Consider the following 22,471-nt stretch of genomic DNA (forward strand, 5'->3'; position numbering starts at 1 on the left):
ATCATACTTAAAAAGCTGGGCGTGGTGCGCTTTCGAGTGCAGTGCAAGTGCAGTGAGCATGAGAGATGCCGAAAATAAAAGAATCAAGACTGTCTACTCGCTCAAGGAAAGAGAGAACAAGTATTCCTTACGCCAGAGGGTTTCATCTTCCTACTAGAAAACGTTGTCTGGAGGCTCTAGCTGGGAAACACGAGCAGGAGCTGGACAAAGAGTATGACTCGACTGGTGACTTCTTCCAGTCCATCCCCAAGCCCTCATCAATCGATGACTGGCTAGCACAATACAATGAAACAGGGCAAACCTACCAACAGTTTCTGGACGAGTGCCCGTGGCTGTCTAAGCGAAAACTGAAGTATGTCCGACATACTTTCAACTCTACCGGAACCACGCTACAAGAAAAATACCCTGAGGGTAAAATATACCTCCTTCCATTGGGAGAATTTGACGGAGAGACAACTCCTCGATTCAGCGATTTGGCCGAATACGCTCGTCTATTTTACGATGTTCCCGTGGAGATCTTGCCACCTGTTAAACTGGTTGTAACTGGAGATAAAGTGGTTTGGGAAGACACTCTCGATGCAAAGGAATTGACTCGAAATCCAAGAGCATCTCGAAGTAGCACTCGTACAACTCACTATCAATTATTGTCACGATTCGACTCAAAAACCGGTCACTATCAATTGCAAATTAACTCCGTACTGTATAAACTGAGGCAGATTATTCCCAATGATTCGATATGTGTCATGGCCCTTACTATGTCAGAGTTATACGATGAATCAACGGACCTTTTTGTAGCTGGAATGGCCGCTGGTAATCAACGTGTAGGTGCTTTCAGTTTCAGTAGGTACAATCCCACTCTGAACTTCTCCTATGAATTCTGGTACAAAGTTTATCGAGAGGACGTGAAGATGTCTACCACTGAACAGAGAAGAGTTATGCTCCAAAGAAGCTGTAAACTACTAGTTCACGAGATTGCACATTTGCTCGGAGTGGATCACTGTATTTGGTATTCTTGTTGCATGAACGGATCGGGTCATTTGAAGGAGGATTTCGAACAATCGATGCATCTCTGTCCTGTCGACCTAAGGAAGTTACAGACCCTGTGTGGATTCAATATGGTGGAGAGGTATGAAGGACTGATGAGATTTTATAGGGCACATGGACTGTCTGAAGAGGAAGAGTGGGTCAGAAATAGACTGCAATTTATCACTAAAAGTTAGACCACCATATATGGCATGCATGGCCATTCGTGTGTATAATTATACTGTTTCTATTACGTACATGTACATGTATGTGTTTTATCTTCATTGGCAATCACGTTTTTTTGCACGTCACAAATTTAAATTTTGCAAAATTATTATTGTCGTCTTTTTAATACCAAAAAATTAAAATGTTTTTTCCTAAATAAGTTGTGAAAATATACAGATATTGTACATAAATAAAACACCCTATATAGAGTTGGTCTAAGCGTTCCTCTTGTAGATTCTGTTAGCAAACTCGACAAACATCCCCTTGGGCAATGAGGCTGCAGCTGCCTGCTCTTCGATGAGTGCCATCAGCTCCCGGTAACTGCTCTCCTCGTAGTCCAAGTACACTTTCCGTATGTCCAGCTCTCGATACAGCTCCTTCACTCTCTGAGCACACTCCGGCGGCTCCTTGCGACCGTAGTTCTCCTGTGTGGTGTGTGGAGGTGGGGTAACTCTACAGTTTTATTGTTTTCTTTCCATATACACTAGACACTCTTAGACTACATAGATTGTATCAACTTATTGAGTGTAATAGAGCTCGTCATGCATAAGATGAAGCAGTGGAACGGAATTTCACTGTAAATGAGTTGTACTACAATAACGAAGGGCCGGAGCAATAGTACGAAGAGTACGCGACCAATGCAGGGGAATACAGTACCACTGACCTGCAAGACAGCCCTCTGTTGAGGAGTGACTCTGGCCAGAGCTTGTACGACCAACCAGCTGCATTTGTTCTCCTCAATGTCTGTCCCCACCTTTCCTGTCACTGCTGGGTCACCATAGCAATCCAAGTAATCGTCCTAGCAGTGTGTGTGGGGGGGGGGAGGGTGGTTCAATGGGTGAGCAATCAGTGTAGACATCCACATGTGGTTCACAGAGCTTATAGTTATAAAGGAGACATACAATTGAAAGATTAAGCTAATTAGTGCAAAAAAGTCAAGAAGTCGCAGAAATGAGTATCAAACGGTATGGTCAGAGTAGATTATAATAATGTATGCCGATTAGATCGATCGATGACAGCACAGTGCATGTGGGTGCTCAATACCACACAAACCGTACCTGTATTTGAAAGAACTCTCCCATCGTTAGGAGGATGGTCTTAGCAGTGTCATGTGACTTCTGGTCGCTGATACCCGCCATGTACATTGCCAAGGCAGCAGGGAGGTAGAACGAATAGAACGCAGTCTTCCACTTGACTATAGCATTATATCTGAAGAGATAAAACAAACAAAAAATTGACAGTAGGCAGCAGAACACATACTTGTTACTCTATCTACAAGACAACTTATGATTTGTACTATTATTTTGACCTCCCAAAACAAGCCTTATCTCCTCTGCCTCAATAAATGGTTACTATTGACAACATAAAATGTACCTTTCTAAAGAGAATCTACTGAAGTCCACACTGCCATCTGGAGAGGTCAAGAGGTCAAGTGTCTGTCCCATCTCAGTTTGATACGTCACCTGATAAGCAAAACAGTACAGGGGTTTGATTTAAGTGCATAAGAAAACTGAAAACTATACATCACGAAAGCTATACACGCAGCGTTCTTCAAACTTGAAATTATGGGACCTTTTGGCAGAGTTATATGAATGGCTGTAACAACCAGTGTCTCTTGCTGTACCACTCACCTCGTGGAAGAGCTCCATGATGTCCACATAGTAAGGATCACTGCGGAAGTGTTTCTTGAGTATCTTGTAGATGGTGCCCTCAATACAAAATGAATCGTTGATGGCCACCAAACCAATGCCCTCCTGCACACGAGCAGCAGTCAGCACTTAGCATAATTATAATTACTATAGTTTGTCTACTATAGGGAAGAATCAATTTTCTTCTTTCTTGAGGTCCTGGTAAGCCACATAATACAATAGTATAGCTATACTGTGCAGTTAATATTAAGAGTGCTATACCAGATGTTTATTACCTTGAGGTACCAGCATGGTTGTCCTCGTCTGGTCTTTGATTTGTCCATGATGTCATCAGCCACCAGAAAGAAGGCCTGGAGCTATAGAACAAAAACAATCCATACTGAAATGTCCATAGCTTCACACCACGATGTAATATTGGGATATTCAACACATACCCACCCACTCAATACACCATCCCAGGATGAGCGCCTTAGTCTCCTCCTCATTGGTCAGTTCCTTGCCGGCAGTAATGTGCTTTAGGGAACCAATCACCATCAGCCCACGATTGCATTTGCCTGAGAGGGGCTCGTTATAAAGTACAAATTCGATATTACACAATGACATACCGTTAGGTACGTTGAAGTTAAGCACCTCCTTGAGATGTTTCACACCGTCAGCAATCTCGGGGTTGCTCAGTCCGTCCTCGGTGAGCTCCTTCACCAGACCAGGGAACACAGAGTGAAAGAGGCCCTTGTAGCTCTCAGAGTGGGACGGACGCTTGGCAGCTGGCTCTGACATTATATTAGTTCTGTAGAGGGAACAGAAAATAATACATAGCATACACAGCTAGACTAGTAGTTCTAACGTCTGGCTTGCGAGACTAGACTAGACTAGCTCAGGCCCTCCAACCTGGCTACAATAAATCTTCTTCAGCATTTATAGAATAGGATACAGTAATTAACATTACCTCTATATAGTGTTGGTTAGATCAGGGAGCCAGACACTTTCAGGAGTTGTACTTGTAAGCAGAAGAGTTTGAGAACATGTGAGATTTGCAGCAGCCAGCCACGCCCCCCTCCTGATAGTATCTTCTGACCTTGGGGCAATCAGGACATCTACATCACCTCACATGTGTACAGTACAAGAGTACACGTACTTAATCTTTCCTATGTCTAAAGTGCTGGACAGGCTCAACACATTTTATGTGAGTACATTCAGACACCTACACCTAAACATGCACATCATGTCACCAGGCCAAACTAGTAGCTAAATTTCTAGCTTCAAATTAGAAATGTGGGTGTGTTTTCTCTTGTATTTGGTTCCAATTCCCATTATAAATTAATTATGCATACACAAAACATACAGCACTCTCTCAAGAATATGAAAGCGATTCGAGTACACAAGTTTGGAGGGCCCGAGGTCCTAAAATACGAGACCGATGTTTCCATTCCGAAATTCGGTTCCAGTGATATCCTCGTCAACGTCAAGGCTGTTGGAATCAATCCCGTTGAGACATACATCCGAGCCGGTACGTATGCACGGAAACCACAACTCCCATTTACCCCCGGCAACGACTGTGCCGGAATCGTCGAAGAAGTCGGCTCAAACGTCACCGATTTCAAGAAAGGAGATCGTGTGTACACAACCCAAACCCTAACAGGAGCGTATGCTGAATTCACTATTTCTCCATCGAATAAAGTTCATATTCTGCACAGTGGTCTCTCTTTTGCCCAAGGAGCCGCTCTCTCTACTCCATACCTCACTGCGTACAGGGCCCTGTTTATACGAGGGGCTGGTAAACCAGGTGAGACGGTGCTCGTACATGGAGCTAGTGGTGGGGTGGGCGTGGCTGCTGTACAGTTTGCACGGTCATGTGGAATGCTAGTACTGGGCACAGCTGGGACCCCTGAGGGCATCGAGATTGTCAAGAAAGCCGGTGCACACTTTGCCTTCAATCATCGCAGTACGGACTATCTGGAAGACATCAAGAAAGCAATTAAAGAGAAGGCAATCGATGTAATTGTCGAAAATGCCTCGCATATTAATCTGGGAAAAGATCTCACCCTGCTCGCTAAAGGTGGACGTGTTGCAGTGGTCGGCAGTCGAGGACAAGTGGAGATTAATCCGAGGGACACAATGGCCAGAGAAGCATCCATTTCCGGAGTGATGTTATCTAATTCATCAGAGAAAGAATTCAAAGAAAGTTATGCGGCCATTTGGGGAGGAAAGGAGGCCGGTTGGTTGAGGCCTATAATTGGGAAGGAGTTTACACTAGAGAATGCTTGCCAAGCTCACGCAGATATTATATCCGGGGGAGGGGCCCTCGGAAAGACTGTTCTGACTGTGTCTTAGTTAGATGGTAGAACGTGTACTGTACCTGTGTAATCATGGAAGTGTATGTATACATGGCATGGTCATATTTTTGCTTTGACCGTTATTATCAAGATCAATTGTTTTGCTAATGGCGCCATAATTGAACTGTAACATTCACGTTATCAGGAGCACATGTAATCTTCTCCTCATGGCGTTATTAAGTGGTTAGTTTGCATAATTATTATGTTCATAGGACAATGAAGGATCAGTTCTATGCACATACAGTACACAGTTAGTATCAAGTGCGTTGAATGTCAACCTAAATTGATTCACGCACACACACACAGATATTTATGCATTGGGTATCAAAATAATATGGAGTGCCGTTTGTATCAAAATCCTTTTTTTAAGGAACATTGTCCACGAGAAGGCGCTATTCCTCGAGCCACAGATATTTACTAAACATCAGTGTTATAAAAGCAGTGCAAACAGCAAAAAGCAGTGATATTTACTAAAAAGCAGTGATATTTAGTAAAAAGCAGTGATATTTAGTAAAAAGCAGTGATATTTACTAAAAAGCAGTGATATTTAGTAAAAAGCAGTGATATTTAGTAAAAAGCAGTGATGTTAACTAAAAAGCAGTGATATTTAGTAAAAAGCAGTGATATTTAGTAAAAAGCAGTGATATTTACTAAAAAGCAGTGATGTTAACTAAAAAGCAGTGATATTTAGTAAAAAGCAGTGATATTTAGTAAAAAGCAGTGATATTTAGTAAAAAGCAGTGATATTTAGTAAAAAGCAGTGATGTTTACTAAAAAGCAGTGATATTTAGTAAAAAGCAGTGATATTTACTAAAAAGCAGTGATATTTACTAAAAAGCAGTGATATTTAGTAAAAAGCAGTGATGTTTACTAAAAAGCAGTGATATTTACTAAAAAGCAGTGATATTTAGTAAAAAGCAGTGATATTTACTAAAAAGCAGTGATATTTAGTAAAAAGCAGTGATATTTAGTAAAAAGCAGTGATGTTTACTAAAAAGCAGTGATATTTACTAAAAAGCAGTGATATTTAGTAAAAAGCAGTGATATTTAGTAAAAAGCAGTGATATTTAGTAAAAAGCAGTGATATTTAGTAAAAAGCAGTGATATTTACTAAAAAGCAGTGATATTTAGTAAAAAGCAGTGATGTTTACTAAAAAGCATGATATTATTTTAGTAAAAAGCAGTGATATTTAGTAAAAAGCAGTGATATTTACTAAAAAGCAGTGATATTTAGTAAAAAGCAGTGATGTTTACTAAAAAGCATGATATTATTTTAGTAAAAAGCAGTGATGTTTAGTAAAAAGCAGTGATATTTACTAAAAAGCAGTGATGTTTACTAAAAAGCAGTGATATTTAGTAAAAAGCAGTGATGTTTACTAAAAAGCATGATATTATTTTAGTAAAAAGCAGTGATGTTTATTAAAAAGCAGTGATGTTTACTAAAAAGCAGTGATATTATTTTAGTAAAAAGCAGTGATGTTTATTAAAAAGCAGTGATATTTACTAAAAAGCAGTGATATTTAGTAAAAAGCAGTGATATTTAGTAAAAAGCAGTGATATTTAGTAAAAAGCAGTGATATTTAGTAAAAAGCAGTGATGTTTACTAAAAAGCAGTGATATTTACTAAAAAGCAGTGATATTTAGTAAAAAGCAGTGATATTTACTAAAAAGCAGTGATATTTAGTAAAAAGCAGTGATATTTACTAAAAAGCAGTGATGTTTAGTAAAAAGCAGTGATGTTTACTAAAAAGCAGTGATATTTAGTAAAAAGCAGTGATATTTAGTAAAAAGCAGTGATATTTAGTAAAAAGCAGTGATATTTACTAAAAAGCAGTGATATTTAGTAAAAAGCAGTGATGTTTACTAAAAAGCATGATATTATTTTAGTAAAAAGCAGTGATGTTTATTAAAAAGCAGTGATGTTTACTAAAAAGCAGTGATATTATTTTAGTAAAAAGCAGTGATGTTTATTAAAAAGCAGTGATATTTACTAAAAAGCAGTGATATTTAGTAAAAAGCAGTGATATTTAGTAAAAAGCAGTGATATTTAGTAAAAAGCAGTGATGTTTATTAAAAAGCAGTGATATTTAGTAAAAAGCAGTGATATTTACTAAAAAGCAGTGATATTTAGTAAAAAGCAGTGATGTTTACTAAAAAGCATGATATTATTTTAGTAAAAAGCAGTGATGTTTAGTAAAAAGCAGTGATATTTACTAAAAAGCAGTGATATTTAGTAAAAAGCAGTGATGTTTACTAAAAAGCATGATATTATTTTAGTAAAAAGCAGTGATGTTTAGTAAAAAGCAGTGATATTTACTAAAAAGCAGTGATGTTTACTAAAAAGCAGTGATATTTAGTAAAAAGCAGTGATGTTTACTAAAAAGCATGATATTATTTTAGTAAAAAGCAGTGATGTTTATTAAAAAGCAGTGATGTTTACTAAAAAGCAGTGATATTATTTTAGTAAAAAGCAGTGATATTTAGTAAAAAGCAGTGATATTTACTAAAAAGCAGTGATATTTAGTAAAAAGCAGTGATGTTTACTAAAAAGCATGATATTATTTTAGTAAAAAGCAGTGATGTTTAGTAAAAAGCAGTGATATTATTTTAGTAAAAAGCAGTGATATTTAGTAAAAAGCAGTGATGTTTATTAAAAAGCAGTGATATTTAGTAAAAAGCAGTGATATTTACTAAAAAGCAGTGATATTTACTAAAAAGCAGTGATATTTAGTAAAAAGCAGTGATATTTAGTAAAAAGCAGTGATATTATTTTAGTAAAAAGCAGTGATATTTAGTAAAAAGCAGTGATATTTACTAAAAAGCAGTGATATTTAGTAAAAAGCAGTGATGTTTACTAAAAAGCATGATATTATTTTAGTAAAAAGCAGTGATGTTTAGTAAAAAGCAGTGATATTTACTAAAAAGCAGTGATGTTTACTAAAAAGCAGTGATATTTAGTAAAAAGCAGTGATGTTTACTAAAAAGCATGATATTATTTTAGTAAAAAGCAGTGATGTTTATTAAAAAGCAGTGATGTTTACTAAAAAGCAGTGATATTATTTTAGTAAAAAGCAGTGATATTTAGTAAAAAGCAGTGATATTTACTAAAAAGCAGTGATGTTTACTAAAAAGCAGTGATATTTAGTAAAAAGCAGTGATGTTTACTAAAAAGCATGATATTATTTTAGTAAAAAGCAGTGATGTTTATTAAAAAGCAGTGATGTTAACTAAAAAGCAGTGATATTTAGTAAAAAGCAGTGATGTTTACTAAAAAGCAGTGATATTTAGTAAAAAGCAGTGATATTTACTAAAAAGCAGTGATATTTAGTAAAAAGCAGTGATATTTAGTAAAAAGCAGTGATATTATTTTAGTAAAAAGCAGTGATATTTAGTAAAAAGCAGTGATATTTACTAAAAAGCAGTGATATTTAGTAAAAAGCAGTGATGTTTACTAAAAAGCATGATATTATTTTAGTAAAAAGCAGTGATGTTTAGTAAAAAGCAGTGATATTTACTAAAAAGCAGTGATGTTTACTAAAAAGCAGTGATATTTAGTAAAAAGCAGTGATGTTTACTAAAAAGCATGATATTATTTTAGTAAAAAGCAGTGATGTTTATTAAAAAGCAGTGATGTTTACTAAAAAGCAGTGATATTATTTTAGTAAAAAGCAGTGATGTTTATTAAAAAGCAGTGATATTTACTAAAAAGCAGTGATATTTAGTAAAAAGCAGTGATGTTTACTAAAAAGCATGATATTATTTTAGTAAAAAGCAGTGATGTTTATTAAAAAGCAGTGATGTTTACTAAAAAGCAGTGATGTTTAGTCCTTCGACCTACTTGTATATTTGACGACCATAACTGCTTTTTAGTAAACATCACTGCTTTTTACTAAAAAGGATTTTGATACAAACGGCACTCCATAAAATAATGATATTTATGGGGTCTACAAAATCTCATTCCAAGGGGCCAGTCCCTGGGTAGTACCCTTGCACATTATTTTTAGTGAGCATAATAGTGTAATGATGATCTCATGGAGATAATCAAGGGCCTATTATAAAAGCAAATGCTACCGTATTACTGGAAGAGCAAAATTAAAGCCACACAGCTATACATGTCTACAAGTGCAATGGACAAAGAGAGGTTGTCTGGTATTTTCGATCATACCATTGACAAAAGTAAAATCAGAGCCGGAGACCATATCTACATTCACCAAAATGGAGGATTTACCAACCAGCATGGAATTGTAGTCAATGATTATGGGCTGCAAACAGTTTCTTACGATATGCAGCAGCTGATTTTGCAGGTGATAAGAAGACAAGACTTGCTCTTTATGGCCAACCAGGAGTTAAAAGTGTGTTCAAAAGAAAAGGCACTTCATTCGAAAAAAAGAGTATGTCACCTGAAGAAGTTGTGGATGTTGCACAATACTTTGCTATGCATCCTGACGAGTGGACGGAGACCCACGCTGTTAATGAAAGTGAAGAGTTTGCACGATACTGTAAAGAAAGGACAACTAAAGCGATTCCAGTTGTCGAAAGCTGTCTGAAGCCAGGAGATCATATCTGTGTGAGAAAATTTTGTCTACCACGCAGTGACGCACTGTACTTGTACACTCATCATGGCATATACATTGGCGAAAACGAGGTCGTTCACTTCAGTGGAAACAGGACATCCGACAAAAAAACAGCAAAAATTAGGCGTGGGTCCCTGCAATCTTTCAAGGGTGGAGCACAAAATATTTACCGTTATGGTCGAAAATATTTATTCATCAAAGCACTACCTTCTGGTGAAATTGTTCCAATAGAAAGACTAGATTCCAAGAGAATAGTAAGGCTAGCTAACTACTATGCAAATAATCCGCAAAAGTGGCCACGATATGACTTGCTTAGGAACAACTGTGAGTTTTTTGCGTTTGACTTAACACTTGGAGGTATGCTTTCTCCGAAGATATTTCAACATCAGATGCCAGTATTGGTTCCAGTTTTCCATTTCTTAACAGATAATATTCATTGTCTACTTGAATTTTTGTCTTCTAACAAACTTCTTAGGAGGTTGCTTCAGAACTTGTGCCGTATATTCATGGAAGCTTCAGAAGCAATTCTTAACAAACCAAAAGTAAAAGAACGGAGGACTTATCTTAGTAGTATGAGTGCTGATGCAATTCCACAAGCTTTAGATATTAGTCGTTATTTACCAGCATTGCCATATTAAATTTTGTACTTATAATATAATCTTGTATTTACGACAATTATAACAATTAAATTCCAATAGGCACATTTTAATTATATAATCGGTTTGCTGTGATAACACTATATATACTATTAGACACAGTACATACGTATATATGAGGATTAGTTAGCATGATTTTTAACAGTGGATCTCCACCTCTTTGTTTTTTTTATGGCACTCCTACAGCCCGAGATCACTTCAGCCTTAGGGCGACCGACTGCAGGTGCATGGATAGGATGGAAAATATAGTAAACGAGTGTTTAGTCGATAATATTGAAAAATGTGGAACATTGAGCAGCGAGCATGTGCATAATTATAGTATGCACATGTATGGTATATATAGTATACTGAACCCACCTCTTAACTTGTGTGTGGGTGGGTGATGGGAGGGAGTGTGTGTGTGTGTGTGTGTGTGTAGGGGCGAGCGGTGTGTAGAAACCATTACATTCTAGCTAAGAGAACTATCGATCAATAAAAGGCTTAGAGAATGGTACGTTGAACATGGTACAGCTATGATGTGAGTGTGTTACCTCTGAGGGTGGTGTTTCCCTGGGCACAGTCTCAAGCCCCACCCCCATACTCCGCCCATAATCTATGAAGGCTTGTCTCAGAGGAATCTTGGTCACTAGCTGGAATAACCTACATGACTCACAAATAAGATTGCAAAGACCTATACTTTGCTAGATGGCCTCTTTCTAAACTTTTGGTTAACCCTTTAACCGTCACGGGCCACCGGACTTTTTTTGCGAAATTCTAATTCTGCGATACTTAGGAAGTAGCTTGAACTACGCACATCCCTGTATAGAGGAAGAGCTGTAGAATCACGTGCAATTTAGTCTAGAATTTTCCAAGCCACGTTGCTATGTTAAAATTTCATTAGCATCTTACCGCACGAAGTTTATAGCTATGGCTAAGTTGTTTACTTGTGCCAATGTGCTTGAACAGCTTGAGGACAGCAATGGCGATGTCTCCTCTGGTGATGACAGTGCCTATGAAGGAGAGGGGATAGTAGGATACCTCCCAAAGGCTACCAGCTTTATGCCAGACGCTGATGAACTGTCTGGGACTGAGGACATGCATGACATGGACCTAGACGCTAGAGCTAGGACCAGGACGGTGAAAGACCAGGAGAGGGCTCACTGTGTGACTCTGGCAAGTAGTATAGTATAGCTAGAATATCAGTAGTGTAAGTATAGTATAGCTAAAATAGAATTAGCAGTAATGAACAGTCTTTATGTGAGCTTGTAAATTTCATAGATCGTTCACCGATATAGTAATACATGTACGTATTGTACTTCAAATTGATAATCTTAGCACTGTTACATTCATATGATGTGAAAATCAAGCTTAGTCAAGCCTTTATACCATATGATAGGCTGATCCATAAAAAAAAATTTTTGGATTTTATCTCACCGCTGGCCGAGCATTTAAAATGATAAAAACGGGTGAGCGTAATAACCGTGGTTGTTATGGCAACACATGTTGCACCATTTTATTCCTTGCTGTATGGGCATTCTATTGGTATATGGTTGCTAGGCATTTTATCGCTCTGGAAACCCGATAGAGAATTTACAGACATTTCACTTCACTGTTAATTAAGAATCTGACGGTTAAAGGGTTAATTAAAATAGAAATCATGGAAATCAATAGTCCGTGTATTTTGGACAGTAATTAGGGGGGAGGTTGCAATTGAGTATCTATTTTGAAATGCTTCGATCTATCGATCTAAAAACTGAGAAATTTGATAAGGGGCGTAATTGTCGTTTTCAGCCTTGGACTATGGTATTCAGAAAACCATAGACAACCAGAACTCTGAGCTGACACTAATAATACAGGGATAGACGTACTGTACCTGTACGGTATTCTCTCATAGAAGGTTTGGTGTAGAGCTGCAAAATGGTAGCGTGGTTTGACACACATGGACAGTTTACTCAGAGGCTTTGCCCCCACTGCACTCAGGTCCAGTCCGTCCTGCATGAGCATAAGGTATTATTAAGGTACTGGTCCATCCTACAATAACTGGGAGCTAGGTCTCACAGGAGCCACTGTGAACTTGTCCACTGCCCTGGGCCAATCAGAGGTGAGGAGAATGTCCACTCCACGGTAGCCCTTTCCACTGCACTGACCCTCCAGCCAGGACACATCAGAGTCAGTGAAATATGGTCGCTAGAGGGAAAAACAAAAACTAGTTCAACAACTTCTCCAGGTGATTGGGAAGAGAACTGACCAATAGATTATCTCCCTTGTCTTGATGCAGTGCTGATATAGGTCCTCCCCTGGTAGCTCCCACTGAGATAGGCCACCCTCAGACCACTGGACGCACTGTACACTCCACGCTGACCTGTAATGGAGTGTGACTCATGTGTGTACTGATAGAGTGGTTAACAACATGCATACACTGTACCTAGACATGTGACATTGGGGCAAAGCTCTCCTCCATCACGTGACAAGTCTCCATAGAACTGGCCATGCTCAGTCCAACACGGGCCAAGGATGAACGTCGGTAGAGGCACTGTGCATGGGGGTGTAATAAATGTCAGAGGAAGGTGATTTGATATCGTTTAATTACCTGTTTCCACCCCCTCCCGATACTTGCTCCACTCCTCCTGGCAGTCAGAGCTAAAGAAAGATCCAACACACAACAGCAGCTACATAAAGGGACAATAAATGCACTGGCACTGCAGTGAGTGTGTGCATCCATTGTATGTAGCTACCTCAAAGTCTTTGTTCTTGGAGAGGATGCTCTTGTGAAACCGCACACTGTCAGTTGCACAGCTTGTGCTAGTTTCAAGAATCAGCCGCCGTTCCTTTGGAACACCGTCTGAGCACACAACAATCTGGGAGGGAGCGTGTTATCAACTTGTGAATGTTGCATGATATTGGATTCTGTGGCAGATTGGATGAACCGATTATCCTTTGAAGTTCTGCTGAGCTGTTCAATTAGGACACACACAAAAAAAGGTTTAAAACAAGCTATACAGCATGTAGGACTGAGTAGTATCCATTGATAGACCCTCTGGACTATCTTGGTAGCCATAGAATATTTTCGAAGAGGAAGCAGCAAGCCATTTGTTAGCCTCGACTCCAGCCCCTTGAATAGTGGGCCTGGTATTTACTATTGACGCGTGGGTGGACAATTAATTTATTATTTACCGTATTTATCTCATTGAACGTTAAAACAGTCTTACGATAAAGAACAGAAAAAAGAAAAAGAAGACGCTACCTCTCTGCATATACTGTAGACAGAGACAGCTAAGTAAAACATCAGCTCTGTAGATTTATTCATTAACTTGAGGCTCGGATCGGATACACACTCAGGCGACAAATTAATCTCATAAGAAATTAGTTAAACCTGTGGGTAAAATATAAATGTGGATAAGTACAGTGGCTGTGACGTAACATAATGTGAGGACTACTTATTGATTTACACAATAGATTTACCATTGAAAGCACTATCCATTAATACACACTCGAGCAACAAGTCCAGATACACACTCAAGCAACAAGTCCCTCGGATCGGATACACACAAGTCCCTCGGATTGTAAACACATTCAGGCCACACAGTTCTCGGATCAGATACCACGTACTTACTCTGTGACCAATTTTCGGCAAATGTCACAACAATACTTCCTTCCAGAGAGAAATGGCACTGAACGTCGAACAGACACACCAACACTTTGAAGATGGCTTCACTCAGAGAAACAAGAGGAGAAATCACCATCACAACACTTCTTTCAGAGAGAGGTGCACTGGTCCTGTCAAGCTTCACATCAATCAAGAAAGGGAGTGTCTGGAAAGCAGATGGACTTGCTCTGGGACTTGCCATAGCCGGTCGGTACGGTACCCACATAAACACCAGCGTACAGACACTTCAACGCCTCCAGCTGCTTGTCTTTCAAGACTAGACCTGGTATTCCAACACAGGATAACGCGTACACAAGAGCAGAAGAGAAGGTAGCAGCATAGATGATACAGTACTGACGTGGATGTGAAACGGCCTAGTATCCGGAGGGGTCCACGGGAATTGTCTGAAGCTATCATCGTAACGAGCAGATTATGTTAGAAACCCTGTAACTGTCATGTTTATATAGCAACCAGAGCGTAGTAAACAGTGTTCCGTGTCTGAAAACTGGTGAAAATGACCGGCACACATTGATACTTGCAGTGGGCTTGTAGGTAAGACTAGTTTCTCTAAGCTCATGGGAGAATATCATATTTTAGCATAAATTTTCCTGTAAAAATACTTTGTGTGAGATTTTTGGCTTGGACAGTAAATATTCAGGTTACCATTCAGTAGTAATACTTGAAGTACACTGTAAACTACGAGGAGAATCTATGTTTGACAACTGTTATGAAAGTTTAAGTGCTATAGAAAGGGCTAAAGCATGAGTTAGTTGCACTTTTTGCGTGAGGTTATTTCTAAACCTGTTGAGCCTACTTTTTGCATATTTAGCTGATGAAAACCTTCGTGTATTGATGCAGCAGGAGAATCTATTAACTAAGCATACAGTAAAGTTATTGGAAAAATACAGCCTCAAGAAAAATATGTAAAATCCATGTACATGTATACCGTACCGTTAAACAAAAATTAATGCTACGTTCTTATTACAACTACAATTATGATTTCTATCAATAAGTTCACACGTACATGTACATGTCATTAACTTTCCAAATTGCAGTGTTGTCTTTCGCTGAGCTAAGATATCAATTGCCAAATGTTAGCTAATTATACTATCAAGTGAAATTTATCCCAGGACCTACTCGAGTGCTACTTCTCTAGGCAACACCATCGGTGAAGACAGCATTAACGTCCAACCTCTTTTCAAGTGCCGTGTATCTACACTTGTATAGGAATTTCGAACCGGCAAGTTGGAATGTGTCTCTCTCACAGCCACTTCGTAAACGATCAAGAAACAGTTTATCGTGTACTATAAATTAATACTCTCAAGACTATTATAATAATTATTAGCATGTACACGTACACGTACACGTACAGATCATCAACAATTTCACCCGTTTGCTTATCTCATGCTAGTGTTACGAGTCAGCTACACTTCTTTTGATCTACATGCATGCTACCAACATTGAGTGGCTTGCTTTTTGGATATAATTACATGGGTACAGGGGTAGATCTACTATAAAATAATAATTATAGACTATTTACTAGACTAATTATAGAATAGTTAATATCATCTTGCACTGGACTGTACTTCCTCTACTCATTCTACCTCCTCACAGTCACTACTACTGTCTTCGCTTAATACACTTGCAGCATCAATATCCTTTCTGTTAATACATAGATTGATTCTCTTTTATCTGTCTCTGGCCAGTTCTGCCAACTCACTTACACAGCTGCTTGGTATAACCTCGATAATTTCCTTGGCGTTTATTTGGATCAAATTGCTTAATTTACGGAAACTAGTAAATTACCTCGGATATGCTCGTTACTATGATAGCTTCAAGCAGAATACCGGAATCCGGAAACGTTTCACATCCACGTCAGTACTGTATCATCTATGGTAGCAGCCATTACACAACTTGGACTAGATTTCTTTTTTCAATGACATCATTATAAATGAAACGGATATCAATGTTTTACAAACTAATGCGGAATAAGAATACTGATAAATATACTGCAATTTACGATTACCAAGATTCTTGGTAATTCTGGCGCATGCGTAAACAGTGTATACCAGGCCGCCTTTCTCAGCGGCTTGGAATCGAGGCTAGCCATTTGTGTACACAGGCACTTCACAAGTGGACACAAGCTCTACAATAGTCTACATGCTTGCTAAGCAGCTTAGTTGACCAGAGTGCAGCTTTTAAAGGCCACACATACTTCCATTGAGGCAGCAGCAAGGCATAAAATCGATGGTTAGTTTGTGCACAGCCATTGACCCACGCCCGATCTCATAAAATTTTGGGCCCCCCCGGGCCTAGAATTTTAAAATTTTGGGGCCCCCGGGCCTAGAATGTTAACAGTTTAGGCCCCCCACTGTGAGATTAGGCCCCCCTCTTCTGCTATCCTTTTCTGCACGATAGAACGAAGTCAAAGAGATATAATAATATGGTAAGGTTAGCTCTATTATAGTTGACAAAGCATCAAAGAGACTGCATGCATGCAAAGACCCTGTATCAAAGTAGCAAAAATGTTTGCATTATTATTCTATCAGCATGGAATTCAAAGTGAAGGAAGATTTACCTTTCAAGTTACTCATGCTTTACCTATAAGAGTTAAATGCTTTGATGCAGCTCTGCAATGTTGGATCTGCCTGTAAGACAATCGATGTTGTTGCATAGCTATCGCCATATTTGCAACTTCGTGCTTACTTTCTCAGCCAAATTTCAGGCAAAAAAGTATAAAGCACACAATTTCAGTGCAAAGACAACAATTTTTCCCATTGCGGACCCTAGAATAGCTTTTATATAAATACCATAAGGCCACTCCAAGTGACACTCTGGTTTCTGGTCTGAAGTTTTTTTTTTTATCGTGGCGCTCTAAGTGGCTGATAAGTGTTTGTAGTAAGTTGTGAAACCACACAGTTGCAAGGCTTAGCTATTATGTGGTTTCACACATCCGTCCTCTAACCACTAACCACTTAACAATGCAAACATGCAGCCACTTGACTGCTGCACAAGTAGCTCAAGCAGTGTAATTTACCAGACGATGATATATCGGCTGGTCCACGAGAATACACTCTACTCTCTCTGTAAATTTACCTCTGATCAAGCTTTCTATATATACAGGTAAGATAAATTGCTTGAATACCATTTTAATTGGGCTTAGATATCCAGCTGGATTGCCTATTTAATATTGCTATTCCCACAGTAACGAAGACAATGGCTGTAAATCCACAAGCTTTCGAGCAGTTCACTCTGAGACAAATTCGCATCACTGAGAATGAGTTGGGACATGGTTCTTACGCTGTTGTCATGGAGCTAGAGTATCGAGGACTGAAATGTGCCGGCAAGAAGCTTTACCGAGTTCTCTACGAGACTGGAATCGGGCATGCAGCACAAAGGTATCTGGAGGAATGTCACCTGCTCAGTCAAACTAGGCACCCCAACATTGTCCAGTTTCTGGGAGTCTGTTTTGAGGAAGGCTCTCAGTTCCCCATCCTAGTCATGGAGTTCCTCCCCACCAACTTGACCAGCTGTCTCGAGCGCTACGGTATTCTCCCCGATGAGATCAACTTCTCCATCCTCCATGACGTCTCACTGGGCCTGGTCTACCTCCATGGCCAAACACCAGTCATTGTGCACAGAGACCTCTCAGTCAACAATGTCCTCTTGTCCACCAACATGACGGCCAAGATATCCGATCTGGGGGTTGCTCGAATATTGAACCTGACCCCCCTTCAAGTGAGTCGAATGACGGAGACCCCTGGCACCCCAGCATACATGCCCCCCGAAGTGATGGTTGCCGACCCCCACTATGACACCAGTGTGGATGTGTTCTCCTTTGGGATCATGATGATTCATACCTTCACAGCAGAGTGGCCACTACCAAGTATCGGTCCCACCAGAATCGATCCTGCTAATCCTGACAGACTGATACCAGTAACGGAAGCTGAACGACGTGAACATTTTCTTCGAAAGATTCCCCCAGACCACCCTCTGATGGACCTCATCATGCGCTGTCTCAGCAACAACCCTCAGCGAAGGCCTAGAGCAGCGGAGATAGTGGGTCGGATGGTGGGTGTGGTACTTGAACACCCTCCCTCCTTTGAGAACAGAGTGGAGATGCTCCAGCGAGTGAGTGCCCTACTGACAGAGAAGAGGGAGCTTGAGGAGAAGGTTGTGAGAAAGGACTCGGCAATCCAGAAGAAAGCAGGAGAGAACGAGGCACTGGCGGAGGAGAAAAGACGACAAGAGGAAGAAAGTGAAAACACTGTCGAGCGTATGCAGTTGGTGCACTCTGTGGAAACTGATCAGTTGAAATTGGAAAATGAATATCTTAAAGCTCAACTCGAAGATAAAGAGACAATTGTTAACATGAAAGATGAATTTATTCTCTCCAAAGATGCTAGGATTACTGAGGTAGAAACTCGATGTAAGCAACTCACTGAAGAGGTGGAGCAACAAATTGCCAACGTCAACAACGAGCTTGTATCTAAAGCTACAAAAATAGCTCAACTGGAAACAGATGTCACCAATCTCACTGCACAAGTGGAACGAGAGCAAGCTGGCAAAAACTCTATTATTGCTGTTAAAGATTCGATGCTTGCCTCCAAGGACACTTTCCTTCAGAAGAATAAAACCACCATTCAGAGTTTAAACGACCAACTGACCAAAACCAGAGACTACCTGACCAGCAAACCACAGGTGAGCTCATCAACACTGTACCACTAAGTGCACACATTAAAATATGATACTCTCATATCTCTTATTATATCGCTACCCCAAATAGAAGTACCAAGTCTAAAGCGAATTGATGGCTATGCATGAAAAACTGTGTTGTAGTGTAATCCAGGCTATGTGTTCAATTGATTCCACCTTTAGTTAGTACGTCACTTACTTACTGTTCTACGGTGGCCCGAGGTCGTGTCATGCGCCAATGATGCATCGCCAATGTTTGTGACCTTTGACCTGCGCCAATGTCCAAACACCATACGCCAATTGCCAATGTATCTTGACCTTTGACCTCCAGATATGCGCCAATGTCCAAACGCCATACGCCGATTGCCAATGTATCTTGAACTTTGACCCACATGTGATCTAAGACTGCTCTCTAGGTCTCTGAGCTGAGACTGTCTTTAGCCCACTGTGTAAGTTAATGGTCCCTAGGTTTATGATAAAGGCCGGATGTAGGCTGCACTAAAAGATGAGCATGTTCAGTTGTCAAAAAATGCTGTTGTGCTTTACTGTACGTGTGGAGCAAGTATCTCCATTTTGTGTTAGTGCTTTCAGAATCAATTGACTAGCTGGATGCCCACCCGGGGTGCCAGATCAGAGGACCTTTATCAACTCCTGGAACTGACTGGTTGGATTTAGAATAAGATCGTACAAGCAGCCATTTGCCATTGGATTATTTGTTGTAGTCACTTGCTATGGCCATTGTCACAGTTCTTACCTTCATTTATGTATTATCACACTAGGCTGTATATGTATAAGTTTGGAATTAAAAATGGATAAGTGATGCCCATACAATGGGCCATAGAGGAGTTTGATGTTGTCCCTGATGAAGCAGCTGCATTATTATACACAAAAACCAGGCATAAAAAATTAATATTTCACCTCGGTCAAAGGTCATGGAGCGGCGATTGGCACATGGGACACTAGACATTGGCGCTTGCCAAGAGGTCAAAGGTCAGCACATTGGCGTGGTAAAGGTCAAAGGTCACAACATTGGCGATGTATCATTGGCGCATAACGCGACCTCCAGGGCCATCGTATTGTTCCCATTGTAGTGAGCCACAGGCATATCTCCCATTGCCACCCTAATAGAAGCTAGTGCCAAGTCTAAAGCTTACTGTTATTGAACGCCAAATCATTTTTTTTTGCGATGCCTCGATAATTAGAATGACAGTTGTTGTGTATTATAGTGTGGCTTGTAATCTATGTGTACAATCTCAGCCTGGAAGCTATCCGTACATGTATGTCTATGTGTGCAATTAGCCGTGTACCCAATTCTGTTACAGTATGCTAATCACCACTCTAATATAAGAGCCAAATTAGTGTGTCCCACAGGATCGATACTGGTTTTGTTGCTATGGTAACCTTGTAACATTATCATCTGACATTAACTTGTGGTTAGGGTTACATTCCAAAGTCCCTTATATTATAATTACATGCAACACACAAGTTATTGACTCTCTGTATTCTCCAGTCCCTACAGGTTCAGTTGTCCTACAGTCAGTGCTCTGAGGCTCCAGTGGAGATGTCTGAAGGACACGCGGTAACCATCAATGGCAAGGTCTACTATGGTGGAGGAGACTGTGATGACGATGATGACAAGTACTGTGTCCACTGTTACGATCCGCCACAACACGTCTGGTCAACTCTGCCCAGACTTCCTGTACGCTATTTTGATCTAGGAGAGGTCAAAGGTGAACCGGTAGCAGTTGGAGGTGTGGATTCATCCTACTCTGTATCCAACGTGGTACATGTGTTTAACAAAGGAAGGAACTGGAAACTGACAATCCCACCTATGCCCACAGCGAGGTATTCACCAGCAGTCATTAGTCTCCCAACACATCTGGTCGTAGCAGGAGGTAAAGTGGGCATATTAGGCTACACTGATAATGTTGAGATCTACAACATCAATACCTCCCAATGGAGCGAGGCAGACAGACTACCGTATGCTTGTCGTGACCAAAGAGGAATTGTCTACAACAACACAGTGTACCTAATGGGAGGATTTGACGGCAACAATCTAAGTAAGGTGTGTGCTGCTCAAGTCGACAAGCTCATCTCAGCAGACCGACAGGATGATAAGAGTGCCAACAAAGCCGACTCTGTCTGGAATACAATATCCAACACACTGTCTTACTGGCCCTCCCCTGTAACGATATCCGACACCCTCTTTGCTGTTGGTGGAGAGGATAGTGAAGGTGAAGCCACTCAAAGGATCTACGCCTACTCATCCTCGATGGACTCCTGGCTCTACGTTGGTGATCTACCATCTCCTATAGCACACGCTGCCACTGTGTCACTGTCTCGAACAGAGTGCCTTATGATTGGGGGGTTGAACGATAACTTTGAAAAACAATCTACTGTGTATAGAATGACTACCACAACAGCTATTTCTTGATAATTATTGTGGTGGTATGATGTTTTGTATGACATGTTGATACATGCATGTAATTGTTTTCTTCAGTAAAACATGAAAAGTGTGTATATATGTAGCCAGCCCCTCCCCCTTATAAGACTGTCTGATTGCAATGTCAGCATAAACGACCCTCTTCCAGCTCATGCCGGTGTCATAAAATTTTGGGCCCCCCCTATGTTTAGGCCCCCCCAGGCCTAGAATTTTAAAATTTTGGGCCCCCCGGGCCTAGAATGTTAACAGTTTAGGCCCCCCAGGGGGTCCAAACTGTTAACATTCTAGGCCCCCCACTGTGAGATTAGGCCCCCCTCTTCTGCTATCCTTTTCTGCACGATAGAACCAAGTCAAAGAGATATAATAATATGGTAAGGTTAGCTCTATTAGTTGACAAAGCATCAAAGAGACTGCATGCATGCAAAGACTCTGTATCAAAGTAGCAAAAATGTTTGCATTATTATTCTATCATGGAATTCAAAGTGAAGGAAGATTTACCTTTCAAGTTACTCATGCTTTACCTATAAGAGTTAAATGCTTTGATGCAGCTCTGCAATGTTGGATCTGCCTGTAAGACAATCGATGTTGTTGCATAGCTATCACCATATTTGCAACTTTGTGCTTACTTTCTCAGCCAAATTTCAGGACAAAAAAGTATAAACGCACACAATTTCAGTGCAAAGACAACAATTTATATCTTCCTCCATGTTTTCCTATACATAGAAGATGTAAATTGTTGTGTGGATGCTCCAATAGCATCACTGGCTCAGCTCTCAAGTAATGTGGAATCATAAATAGAAGTCAAGAGAGAAACTGTTGTATCATGGTGGAATCACAATAGCAGTTTCCTTTCGGGACAAGGGTAATCTTGGACAGTCCTGACCAATTCGGGACAGTTGGCACCTATGTGCTTCGTGCTGCATGAGGCCTGATTCATAGAATGACATGGTGCAGTGTGATGGCTGTGAGACCAGTGGTATACTACTGTACATGCATGAAATGTGTGTGTGTGAGGAGAGCTGCATTCAGTAACTGGCACTGCATAGACTGTGAAGACCATAGAAGACTGTATTGGTGTATTTTGAGAATGCACTGTCACATAATGTTACCGCTGTTGCACTGTTAATGGGGGGCCTAAAATTTTAAGAGGGGGCCTAAAATGTTAAAATTCTAGGCCCGGGGGGGGGCCCAATCTCATGGGGGGCCTAAAATTTTATGACACCGGGACAGTTCTCCTGATGAAGAGCA

The 22,471-nt window shown here is 40.1% G+C and overlaps 4 protein-coding genes and 3 long non-coding RNA genes across 9 annotated transcripts; 4 read left to right on the forward strand and 3 right to left on the reverse strand.

The window, feature by feature from the left end:
• Positions 1–12: 12 nt before the first annotated feature.
• On the forward strand, positions 13–1,366 carry LOC135332913 (archaemetzincin-2-like). Its single transcript, XM_064527838.1, has one exon. It carries the CDS (start codon positions 66–68, stop codon positions 1,218–1,220), a length of 1,155 nt encoding a protein of 384 aa, XP_064383908.1. The 5' UTR covers positions 13–65; the 3' UTR covers positions 1,221–1,366.
• On the reverse strand, positions 1,339–3,994 carry LOC135332914 (farnesyl pyrophosphate synthase-like). Its single transcript, XM_064527839.1, has 9 exons — positions 3,844–3,994; positions 3,503–3,684; positions 3,336–3,451; positions 3,173–3,253; positions 2,880–3,002; positions 2,623–2,711; positions 2,307–2,457; positions 1,913–2,047; positions 1,339–1,673 (listed from the first exon to the last, which is right to left on the reverse strand). The coding sequence occupies exons 2-9, from the start codon at positions 3,672–3,674 to the stop codon at positions 1,464–1,466; spliced, it is 1,077 nt and encodes a 358-aa protein (XP_064383909.1). The 5' UTR covers positions 3,675–3,684; positions 3,844–3,994; the 3' UTR covers positions 1,339–1,463.
• LOC135332915 (quinone oxidoreductase-like) lies at positions 3,946–5,349 on the forward strand. The gene is made up of 2 exons (XM_064527840.1): positions 3,946–4,080; positions 4,242–5,349. The coding sequence occupies exons 1-2, from the start codon at positions 4,006–4,008 to the stop codon at positions 5,226–5,228; spliced, it is 1,062 nt and encodes a 353-aa protein (XP_064383910.1). The 5' UTR covers positions 3,946–4,005; the 3' UTR covers positions 5,229–5,349.
• A 5,018-nt stretch (positions 5,350–10,367) lies between these two features.
• On the reverse strand, positions 10,368–12,976 carry LOC135334425 (uncharacterized). The gene is made up of 4 exons (XR_010394276.1): positions 12,865–12,976; positions 12,688–12,801; positions 12,498–12,626; positions 10,368–12,431 (listed from the first exon to the last, which is right to left on the reverse strand). It is a non-coding gene; the product is annotated as an uncharacterized LOC135334425 (long non-coding RNA).
• Positions 12,977–13,199: 223 nt separating this feature from the next.
• On the reverse strand, positions 13,200–14,042 carry LOC135334427 (uncharacterized). Of its 2 annotated transcripts, XR_010394280.1 has the most exons (3): positions 13,902–14,042; positions 13,684–13,812; positions 13,200–13,575 (listed from the first exon to the last, which is right to left on the reverse strand). It is a non-coding gene; the product is annotated as an uncharacterized LOC135334427 (long non-coding RNA). The 2 variants fall into 2 exon arrangements; XR_010394279.1 differs by lacking the exon at positions 13,200–13,575 and having other exon boundaries at positions 13,627–13,812.
• A 391-nt stretch (positions 14,043–14,433) lies between these two features.
• LOC135334426 (uncharacterized) lies at positions 14,434–15,485 on the forward strand. 2 transcript variants are annotated; one of them, XR_010394278.1, is made up of 2 exons: positions 14,434–14,637; positions 15,141–15,485. It is a non-coding gene; the product is annotated as an uncharacterized LOC135334426 (long non-coding RNA). The 2 variants fall into 2 exon arrangements; XR_010394277.1 differs by having other exon boundaries at positions 14,461–14,637; positions 15,216–15,485.
• A 1,518-nt stretch (positions 15,486–17,003) lies between these two features.
• On the forward strand, positions 17,004–21,250 carry LOC135333301 (serine/threonine-protein kinase Wnk-like). Its single transcript, XM_064528260.1, has 3 exons — positions 17,004–17,208; positions 17,291–18,786; positions 20,291–21,250. Exons 2-3 carry the CDS (start codon positions 17,302–17,304, stop codon positions 21,212–21,214), a joined length of 2,409 nt encoding a protein of 802 aa, XP_064384330.1. The 5' UTR covers positions 17,004–17,208; positions 17,291–17,301; the 3' UTR covers positions 21,215–21,250.
• Positions 21,251–22,471: the final 1,221 nt, after the last annotated feature.

Source organism: Halichondria panicea, chromosome 3, assembly GCF_963675165.1.
Source record: "Halichondria panicea chromosome 3, odHalPani1.1, whole genome shotgun sequence".
NCBI lineage: Eukaryota > Metazoa > Porifera > Demospongiae > Suberitida > Halichondriidae > Halichondria > Halichondria panicea.

Bases quoted from the DNA above. Each gene is read 5' to 3' on its own strand.
- LOC135332913 (XM_064527838.1), top strand. From the start codon at position 66: ATGCCGAAAATAAAAGAATCAAGACTGTCTACTCGCTCAAGGAAAGAG.
- LOC135332914 (XM_064527839.1), bottom strand. From the start codon at position 3,674: ATGTCAGAGCCAGCTGCCAAGCGTCCGTCCCACTCTGAGAGCTACAAG. The intron at 3,254-3,335 runs GTGGGTATGTGT...TTTGTTCTATAG, and splicing joins TGGGATGGTGTATTGAGTGG to CTCCAGGCCTTCTTTCTGGT. The intron at 3,003-3,172 runs GTAATAAACATC...GCTCGTGTGCAG, and splicing joins AACCATGCTGGTACCTCAAG to GAGGGCATTGGTTTGGTGGC.
- LOC135332915 (XM_064527840.1), top strand. From the start codon at position 4,006: ATGTGTACAGTACAAGAGTACACGTACTTAATCTTTCCTATGTCTAAA. The intron at 4,081-4,241 runs GTGAGTACATTC...CAAAACATACAG, and splicing joins ACAGGCTCAACACATTTTAT to CACTCTCTCAAGAATATGAA.
- LOC135333301 (XM_064528260.1), top strand. From the start codon at position 17,302: ATGGCTGTAAATCCACAAGCTTTCGAGCAGTTCACTCTGAGACAAATT. The intron at 18,787-20,290 runs GTGAGCTCATCA...TGTATTCTCCAG, and splicing joins ACCTGACCAGCAAACCACAG to TCCCTACAGGTTCAGTTGTC.